Source organism: Alosa pseudoharengus, unplaced genomic scaffold (assembly GCF_046254945.1).
Source record: "Alosa pseudoharengus isolate Yale_2024_CS ecotype anadromous, Long Island Sound unplaced genomic scaffold, YU_APseudo_1.1 YU_APseudo_1.1_scf_22, whole genome shotgun sequence".
NCBI lineage: Eukaryota > Metazoa > Chordata > Actinopteri > Clupeiformes > Clupeidae > Alosa > Alosa pseudoharengus.
In genome coordinates this window covers 10,446,104-10,456,183 of record NW_027468680.1, presented here as the reverse complement: position 1 = coordinate 10,456,183, position 10,080 = coordinate 10,446,104, and the positions used below count along the sequence as shown (strand labels likewise).

The window sequence follows — 10,080 nt, the reverse complement described above, 5'->3', positions numbered from 1 at the left end:
GCGTCTGTTAGCAACACAACGTGGGTCTCCGGTATCGTGAACAAAGCTGGCTGAGACTTTGTTGACTGATTCCTAAGACCTAGATCCTACATAACACATTCTATATATAACATTATGATACCCTAATGAAAAAATAAGATCAACTTGACATACCAATTATTTTACATTCAATGCTTCTTGATTCTTTTTCTAACTCCGCTGCCACAAGGTTCTATTGAGAACAATGTTATCTTGAGGAATAAATGTCGAAAGCATAGTGTGCCGTACTCATGTCAACGCCGGTGTCCACATCACTTTCAGCTGTACAGCCGTGGCCTAAACGCATGCTGTCTGTAACACATGGTTTCTACTTGCATTTCTCTGTAGGAAAAGGTAATATGTGGCCCTCGACCAGATGATCACCACGCAAGCCAGTTATATTACATGATCATTTTATGATTTTATCTTAAAAATATACATAATAAAATGCACAAAAATTGGCATCTGTATGTGACAATAGTAAAATAGAGATGTGTGTGCCCTATAAACAGTTTCCAGCTGAGAGTATCTGGACATGCTGGAGGTCATCCGCCAGCTTCATCTGCCTCTCTTCTCTCTGATGACGTACTGGAGGACCAACGGCTGAGGCTGGAAATGAGAGATAAAAAAAGAGAACATGAAAGCTTAGTTCACAGTAACTTTGAATGTATTAGCCCACGCTGAAAAGACTTGGAAAGATTGCAGACTGAAATATTTTCTGCGTTGGGACTGCTAGACTGTCTCGTCGCAAAGGAATTGTGGTACTGGCTGTGGCCATGATTGGAAAAGCAGCTTTTGCTTTGGTCGTGAGTTATGACCATGAGTGTTTTCACTGAACATCTTGGACAGGATTCAGTTCAGTGGGACCAGTTAAATTATTTCAGCTTAACCCGCAGAAGATGTGGTGTAATTTCTGACTGAGGTTTTAACAAGTCTTGGATGTGAGTGTTCTCTTTCTTCTCAGCTTGTGTGGATGACAGGGTAATGATACCGATTTACTACTTTGCAAAAAAGGCACGTTAGATAACACGATTTGCATATCAACACTAACATTAGCACAACTTTGCATGACACTTCTTAGTGCACTCTGGCGTGCTCTGTTGACCTTACATGTTTTTACTGTCTATAATGCTAATGCTTTTTGAGCCAATGCCAGCTGTGCTCACACAGTACCTTGCCAAACCAGTGAGAGAGCCAGAGTTGCCTCATGGTCATGTGGTCAGGAAGAGACTTGTCATTAAATAACATCTGCACCTGTAAACAACAACACATTGGCTTTCATGAGCTGTTGCACACCAAACTTTAAAGGGTCCTTGAGTTCCTATCATGCCCGTTTCTCTCTGAGATCTCTTGTAAATCTGGGAAAAATCCACTCTGAAACCCTTTGTTAATAATCCTTTTACAGTCCTTCCTAATAACGTCATTTTAACATAGATTTCTTTTTAGTCTGTTCAACTAGTATTTTACCCCCCAACATGTACTGACATTTTAATAACAATAAGTTATGTGACTGTGTTGCAAACACTCAAAATTGCTGCCTTCACACATTAACAATTGCTTAATCATTTGTGACTAAATGTGCAGTTTAAATGTAATTGATCTTGAGGTCTAGAAAGCCTTCCGTGCACAGACCTGCTGTTTCTCCAGATTGAGTCTCCGACATAGGACTCTCCTGAGGTGCTGAACTTCTGTCCTCGCTGGACAACGCACAAACTTCTACACAAACACAACACACACAATATATACCTCACACAAATACTCCCAACATCAAACATGTAACATCAAAATAACATCAAAAGAGAATAATTATCTGAGGCGTGCGGACTAATTTGTAGGCTGTTGAGATGAAAGCTCTACCTGCTGTGCCAACTTAATCTTGTCTTTTGAAACCAATGATAGGGAACTAGAAGGGAAATGGAGAGACACACATCAGTAAACCAAATAGTTTCCAACACTGTTGCAAGAGCAGACATTTTAGCAAAGTTTTAAAAACAAATGTCAAGTATAAGTGGAAGAAGAGCAAAGGTGAAAGGTTACCTCCGCCTTTCAAGACACAGAGACACCTGCTCGTCGTATCTGTAAAAGTGGGCTTTTGATTGGTCAAAGCTGCCCAGTGTCATGCCGCCGTTATCAGTAATGCCATCTGCAGAGACAATTGTAGTGGGATGTTATTTCCAGTGTGCATTTTATGGTCATTCTGGTGTGTGTGTGTGTGTGTGGGGGGTCCTTCTCAAACACAGGGCAGTCTGGTTGTCTGTTTATGCTCTATTGGTTTTTAAAATAAATAAATAAATTAAAAGAAAACACAAACAATATTTATGTATGGTATGGTATGGTTTGCAGCGCAGTACACTTTACACAGACCAGTACACAGACCAAGTTATCAAAAAAAGATGATCTTGCCATGCAATTACTCAGAAATTATCTTAAATGCATATAGGAAATCCAGACTATTTAACTGTATTGTCTTAGAGGAATGGACATCGATTTAAATGACTACCTATGTGATGGAGAAAGTGCAAATTTAGGCAAAGAGCAAAATTTTAATATAAGTAATTCAATAATTGTGGGAAATGAGTTTGCCAATTTAATACCATGAGTAAAATCCTAGGAGCAAAAATAAGGATCGGCCGATGCAATGCTGCTCCCACACACTGCACAATAGCTTAAGTTAATTTAAAATAGGGCCTTGAGTGTGTTTCTGACGTACCTCCTTTAGTTGAGTGGATGAAGCGATCCAAGCCTCGGGCCTGATAGAAGGCCTGTATTCGCTTATCCTCACCTAATCCATGTGCAAAAAAAAAAAATACACATAAAAAAAAAAACCTTCTTGCCACACTTTCTGAATCAGCATGAAATATAGACAGTGGTGATAAGTTCAAATCTTCATAGCATGTATTCGATATCCAGATATTGAGTGCAGATATTGAGTGCTAGGAGTGTAGTGTGTATATTTCTGTACGTGCACACTTCACTTACTCTCCTGTAGTCCAGGGACCAGTTTGTAAACAATGTCCTGCATCACACGGTCCAGTTTGAGGTTGAGAAGTGGCTGAGTCTCGTGGATTTTTATATTGCACATGGGGCAATACTTACTGGTCTGTAGGTACTTCACTATGCAGCTCTTACAGACTAATTAGGGTGGGGGGAATTGAGGGAGTAGACAGAAAAAAGGAATCAACACCCTGAGCACTCTGTTCATCTCGACACATTTGCACCAAAACAGTGTGAAACAGAACGCAGTAGCTATACTTGAAGTTATAGCCTAGGTTTTGCATTGGCTTTACCCAAAGCTAGAACCATCTCCTAATAATGATCTCCAACATCTGTAGGCTGTATTTCAATGTTGATTTATAGCCTAATTTAGCACAGATATAAAGTAATACATTAAGCTAGTTTATTTTAAATTAACTCGGGACGTAGACCTCATGCTGTAACATTGATGAGCTTGTATTTCACATGGACCAACAAACCTGACAAATAACAAATGAGGAAAACACTTTACTCACAGGTATGCAGGCACTCTGTGATTGTGGTAGCATCGATGAAATATCCCGCGCACAGGTAGCATACGATGTGTTCATTTAAATCCTTTATCTTCACTTTGACCTCCTCCTGTGAGAGGGAGAAGGGAAAAGAGCATTAAGGAGATATGCTTGCTTGGGTGGCTGCGGACTCGGAATGGTGTGCCAGCTTGGGTGAAGCATGCTTAACGTTACTTACTAAAAGAAGTTTACTTTCCTTTGATATTCCCCATTACTTTAAACCACAAACCAGTCCGCCAACATTGGTTTGCTAAACAACAGTTAGCCTACATAATAATGTGAACCCAATTGAACGCCATAATCAATCGCATACACGAGCTTGGACCGATCCTCAGCGGAACAAGCCACTAGTAATTAGGGTTATAAAATCCATGTCCGTAGAAATTTCGAAACGATACGTATCAAACAGTCTGGTTTGAAGTTCTGTTCGAGTTTTCGCCGAAAGTTGAGTGTCGACATCTACTTTCACAAGCCCCGTGTCTTCGACCAAGGAGAGGGCAGCCCCCTCGCGAGAGGCTCGTGTGCCAGTTTAGCGAGGGTCTAAAAACAATAAATACCACATATAAACGGTCGAATACTTTCGTTAACATGTAAATATTTCTGATTTCATGTAAAGACAACAGATTTGTGCTATGAAACATATTATAAGGGTCCGTTCCAGTGGTTCTTTTCCTCGATCGCATTGGGGGGACGTGCGATGTCCTACACACCCTCGGCACCTCCGCGCGAGTCCGATCTGCTGTCCGTGGCTTCGCTTTACTGCCGTCCCAGTTACCCCCTCTGATAATTTTCGACGAGGCATTCACTACAATTTCTGTAACATACCCTCTTCGGTTATACTGTCTGAAACGATAAACTCACCTCATTTCTTAAAGGGTCAAGTTCATAGACCGATTGAAGCTGGTTCCTCAGGCGCATCGGTAACGCCATCGGCTCCTGGACCGCCATCTTTAGCTGAACTCGTTTCCGGATTAGAATAGCGTGTTGTCATAACAACCTACGATAACTGTCAAAACGATGAAAAGTAGCCAAGCTATCACATGCGGATAGCGGTCTCTCCACATCTCCCTCTCCGGCTCGCTTTGCTCACTCATACACGTAGACACACACTTGCAATGTCATTGGCCACGGGAGAAAATGATTAAGTCTGCTTTATTAAGTCTCAATCAATAAGGTTTCATGGACTCCTGTGATGAGACATCTTCACCCTGACAGTTCGACGATAAAGCAACACTGTTGCACACAGAATGCAAAGATGACGCTATCCAAATATTGTATAGATTCTACTGCCTACTTCTACACATGCCTTTATTTTAATTGCAATGACATGAATAGGCAATTTCCGGCGTTCCATTTTAGGCAATAAAAATCAGTATATTTACAAAGAGACAATGCAAGAAAGGTGTCCGATCATCTATCTGTTTAAATATGAGAATGAGTATGATAATGAAATGAGTAAAGTGATAGGCTACAAATAACTCGTTGTCCTTTTGCTCCTGAATAGATGGCTATTCAATTCGTGTGGTCCACTCGCACATTGAAACAGAGAGACTACAAAATCCTTACACAGGTAAGAACTAGACAGATTTCCTCATGCATAATCAGCAATTGCAGGTATTCACCTCTCTATCCACCCTCTCTCTCCTTTCTATCTATCTCCTCTATTTCTCCTTCTCCCCTCCTCTCTGAGTGTCTTGTATGAAATTAAATATCAGTTTTGAATGTCCTCTCCCTCTTTTTTCCAGAGTAAAATGTTGTGCTATGTTAAATACACTGTAATTACAGAGTCCACATAAATTTACCAAGACACTCAAAAGTATAACAATATCTCTGCTGTATTTAGAATTTGTATTGGACCTCTTATTTGCACTTTACTCAAACAAATTATACACCTCCTCTGTGAAAGTATGGCTTACATTTCTGTAAGAAATTGAGCCCTACCACTTCACTGTCCTTTGTATCTTCTGTTCCCTAGACACAAGACCAACCCAGCCCTTACCTCATTGCAGAGCCATGCTATTGGTTGATCAGAAGCTGATGCGGGCCCCTATGTAATCGAGTAAGTGTGTGTGTGTGTGTGTGTGTGTGTGTGTGTGCGTGCGTGTGTGTGTGTGTGTGTGTGTGTGTGTGCGTGCGTGTGTGTGTGTGTGTGCGTGCGTGCGTGCGTGTGTGTGTGTGTGTGTGTGTGTGTGTGTGTGTGTGCGTGCGTGCGTGTGTGTGTGTGTGTGTGTGCGTGTATGTGTGTGCGTGTGTGTGTGCGTGTGTGTGTGTGTGTGTGAACACAAAAGAGAGAGAGAGAGAGAGTATATAAGGCAAGGCTCTGCAGTATTTCCGAACTGGTGCAGTGCAAACGGCCCGTTCATCATCACCGATGGTGTGCAGAACAAGGGGGACTTAAAACAAAAACAACCCAAAAATCATCATCTTCATCAGCCAAAGAACAAAAAACAAACAAACAAAAAAAAACTAACCAACAGAACCATCCTTTCATCATGAGCTACGACCTGTTTCTTCCTCCTTCCCTTTCCCGGCGCTTGAGGGACGACTCCTCGCCTCGCGTCTCCTCCTCCTCCCGGCTCCACCGGCCCTCACACTCCTCCTTCTCCTCTGCGCTCCAGAGGAGAGGGGCCCCGCGCTGCGAGCGGAGTGTGCCACCGGAACGCTGCGACCTGGTACAGGCCAGCGTTCTGAGCGGCGAGCTCCGGGACACGCGGTCCCAGGAGCGCGAGCAGCTGGTGGACCTCAACAACCGATTCGCCTGCTACATCGAGCGTGTGCGGGAGTTGGAGCAGCACAACCGGGCCCTCCTAGGCCAACTGGAGGCCCTGCGGCGCGGCCTTGGAGACCCCTCACGTGTGCCACGGCTGTACGAGGAGGAGGCGCGTGCACTGCGGGCCCAGGTGGAGGAGGAGGCCCTGGAGAAGTCGCGCGTGGAGGCGCAGAGGGAGCGCGCACGGGAAGAGCTGGCGAGGCTCCGGGAGCGCTGGGAGGAGGAGGCCGAGAGGAGAGCCCGGGCTGAGGAGACACTCCGGAGGGCCCGCGAGGAGGCCGGCAGGGCTGCACTGGGCAACTGTGACGCGGAGGCCAGCCTGGTCTCCCTGGTGATGGAGGCGGGGTTCTTGAAGAAGGTGTTCGCCGAGGAGGAGGCCGGGCTGAGGGCCGAGCTGCAGGCGCTGGCGGCCGGGCGGGACGCGGTCCGGGCGCCAGTGGGCGGCGCCGACCTCTCCGGGGCGCTGCGGGAGATCCGGGGCCAGTACGAGCGCCTGGCCAGCCGGAACACTGCAGCGGCCGAGGAGTGGTTCCGGGGGAAGATGGCGGCGGCGGCCGAGGTGGTGCAGCGGAACGAGGAGGCGGTGCGCTCGGTGCGGGCCGAGACCGCAGAGTACCGGCAGCAGCTGCAGGCACGCTCAGCCGAACTGGAGGTGCTGCGCAGCGCCATCGACTCCCTCAACTCGCAACTCGCCGAGCTGGAGGATGAGCAGGGCAAGGAGGTCGCCAAGTACCAGGTAAACACCATGACTTGGTGATGCGGACAAGGGTAACCATGGTAATGGCCATGTGACTTTAAGAGGTCATGTGACTTTGTCTCAATCCATGCCTAAGTGCTGGAGAATTGAAGTGGTGAAGGATATGGAGGGGGCAGTGTGCGACGCTATGCATGACTGCAACAAAGCGTATGCAGGGGATAGATTTGGATGTTACAAGAGGGTTGAATGATACTGACACAGTAGTATAGTACACAGGAGTCAGAAGGATTGTTTTCAATCATGTAACAAGATTTTATTCTTGACAATGGGGTACGCAAAAGGAAGACACCATGGTTTCACCCACATCTCTAACTAGACAAGACTGGACTAGACAACAGTCTGGGTTTAAATATCCTTGACGAGAGAGGGTGTTAATTATTGGGCCCTGCTTGCGTTGACTTCACTGAGTCAGCAAAATCACCAGACTACCCTAATCAAGGATATACTGGACATTTAGAATAGGCAGAAAAGAGGCACACAGAGATATACTCAGGAACAGTGTCATGCCATACATGGAAGGACACAGAACAAAGAAAATGCTGATTTATTTGAATCCTTCAACATTACCCTCACTCTAACTGGGAAACATAAGGGTATAGAATATAGAAGGATATAGAATAACTCTAAGAATTATGCCAGATTAATTCTGATTTGCAACTCCTCTCTGCATTGCTGCTGCAGAATTGTTGAATCATGTTCTGCTCTCAGTCCTCTGAAATAGTATGAATAGAAATTTAGTATCTAAACTGACAATTCAGGCAGCACTCATTTCTCTGTCACTGTCATACATATGTAATAAATATATATATGATCATTACACAATTACTGCCATATCAATTCTGATGATATATATATATATGGTAAGAGAAGGGGAACGATTGTGCATAAAATAGCAAAGTGTTAGTATGTGCATAAGTAGGAGTCCTTTTTATCTTTCAGCAAGTGATTTACTCCGACATATGAGGCATCTTTGAGAAAGCAGGACAAACTATTTTCAAACATCCTTTGTCTAAAATAGTCTGGGCTTCAACCATAAATAGAATCACTCATGCTCATAACCTCTGCACTGCTCAAAAATATCCCGGCACCTCTGCTGAAATGCAGCCAATTTAATCTGCTGTCGATTGACCTTGTTCTTCTTGCATGCTTCTTGCATATTTATGGTTATTATTTACAGATATTGCAGTTGAATTCTGCATGCATTTATTTGCTATATAGGTTACAGATCTATAGCCGTTCATTCCCTTTACCTGAGCATCCTGCAGTCACACTTCATCTGGTCATTGCTCTGACTGTTCTAAGCACCACAATTGGATGCAGCATGACTCCACACTTTAGCTTCCCAGTTCTCATTTTCTCTCTGAACTTTTACTGCCTGCACAATATGCACCTTGTTCTAGTGTGATCTTTTTACATGCTGTGTTTCAGAGGTAAAATGCTTTGTAGAGTGTGACCTTGTGTTTGTAATGCAAACATTTTCTGTTGATTTGTGAAGCAGTCTCCTGTTTTGTGGCTGTGGTTTCAGGGGAGGATAATAGATTTGGAGCGAGACATTGGTGATGCGAAAGAGGAGATGTCACGGTACCTGCGGGAATACCAGGACCTCCTGAATGTGAAGATGGCTCTGGACATCGAGATTGCTGCATACAGGTACATCATAACCTACACTAAGCAGAACAAACACAAATTCAGTGTTCAAATCTATGCAAAAGATTTTCTCTGCATATTACTTGCAACATTATACATTGTTCAAAAGCCACTGTGATATTAATCGACCATACTATGAATTTTTCAGCTGTGGAGTTTAATGTTGCAATTTGCAATTTTGAAAATGTGAATCAACAGTGAGGAGCCACCCACAAATTGTCATTTCCTGTGTTTATTTCCTTGTTTGTCCACACAGGAAACTTCTGGAAGGAGAGGAGATTCGACTGACCTTCTCTGCCCTTCCGGCTCTTGCTTAAAAATCCAACCATCACAACTTTCACTCGTAGCTCCTTCCACTTGAAACAATCCTCACTCAAACTCATTCTCTTCACTAAGTCAATTTAACATGAACATTCCACCCCTTAAAACCTTGTAAACTCCCTCCCTTAATATGTGACCCTTACTCTTCCCACACCTTTCAACCTAAACCTTTTGCAAATCCTTTAAGCTTTCCCCACCAACTAACCCTTAACCCTTTCCCCTTAACTTCTCTATCCTATGCTATTAGGCCCTGGGACATTTACACTCAGTCCCAAGTGTTTGAAGTACTTACCCTTCAACCAACCTGAAATACTGACCTATCCTTTAATTCTGCTTAACCTCTAGCCTTCATTTCTCCCCACCCATGGCCCAAACCATGGCCCCTAATAAAACCTTTCATGCTTCCCTCACCTTCCCTATCTTTAACCTTAAACCTGATACCAAATCATCTTCATACTAACTCTCTTTTAACTCCCATTCCCATTGAAACTCATACCGTTTCACCCCTATGCCCTAAACTGTCAAATCCCCCGAAACCCTACACTCTCAATCCAGTCATCAATCTGAAGATTCTCGAGCCCTTGTGCCCCACAAGAGTTCCATCGTAACAGTCCCCCTTCTTCTCCACACTCAACTCAAGATGGCCGTCGTAGGAGAGGTTGTGGCGTGAGCTGCACTGCGTTAGTTCCCCCCCCCCCCCTTCTGCTGTCTCCTCTGAGCAGAGTTCTGTCCATTGTGGTTTTAGCAATATTCCTCGCACATGGATCAAAATCCAATTGAAACTCTACATCCACCCATTTGGCAAACTCTTAACCAATTGTTTGTGAGGTGGACTGAACCATTCGAATTAGATTGGGCCTCCAGTGCATGGGCTAATTGAACTCTACTCAGTGGACGCTGCCTTTATCCCTGGCTCTGAAACGGTAGTCAGTGAGCCAGTGGATGTTTGTGGTAGTTTAACTGATTTCCAATGTGTAGCTTACAGCGCTTTGATAATGTATACTTTTCTTTTCCTCCTCAGT

General features: G+C 44.3%; 2 protein-coding genes across 2 annotated transcripts; one reads left to right on the top strand and one right to left on the bottom strand.

Moving 5' to 3' along the window:
* Positions 1-414: 414 nt before the first annotated feature.
* LOC143139273 (polycomb group RING finger protein 1-like) lies at positions 415-4,522 on the bottom strand. Its single transcript, XM_076299877.1, has 9 exons — positions 4,425-4,522; positions 3,528-3,633; positions 2,998-3,150; positions 2,729-2,800; positions 2,056-2,161; positions 1,876-1,921; positions 1,651-1,734; positions 1,192-1,272; positions 415-627 (listed from the first exon to the last, which is right to left on the bottom strand). The coding sequence occupies exons 1-9, from the start codon at positions 4,509-4,511 to the stop codon at positions 577-579; spliced, it is 786 nt and encodes a 261-aa protein (XP_076155992.1). The 5' UTR covers positions 4,512-4,522; the 3' UTR covers positions 415-576.
* Positions 4,523-5,576: 1,054 nt separating this feature from the next.
* On the top strand, positions 5,577-9,584 carry neff2 (neuronal intermediate filament family member 2). The gene is given in 5 exon segments (XM_076300117.1): positions 5,577-5,614; positions 5,909-6,014; positions 6,017-7,069; positions 8,616-8,740; positions 8,994-9,584. Coding segments are annotated over 5 exon segments (1,383 nt in total). The 3' UTR covers positions 9,055-9,584.
* The last annotated feature ends 496 nt before the right edge of the window (positions 9,585-10,080 follow it).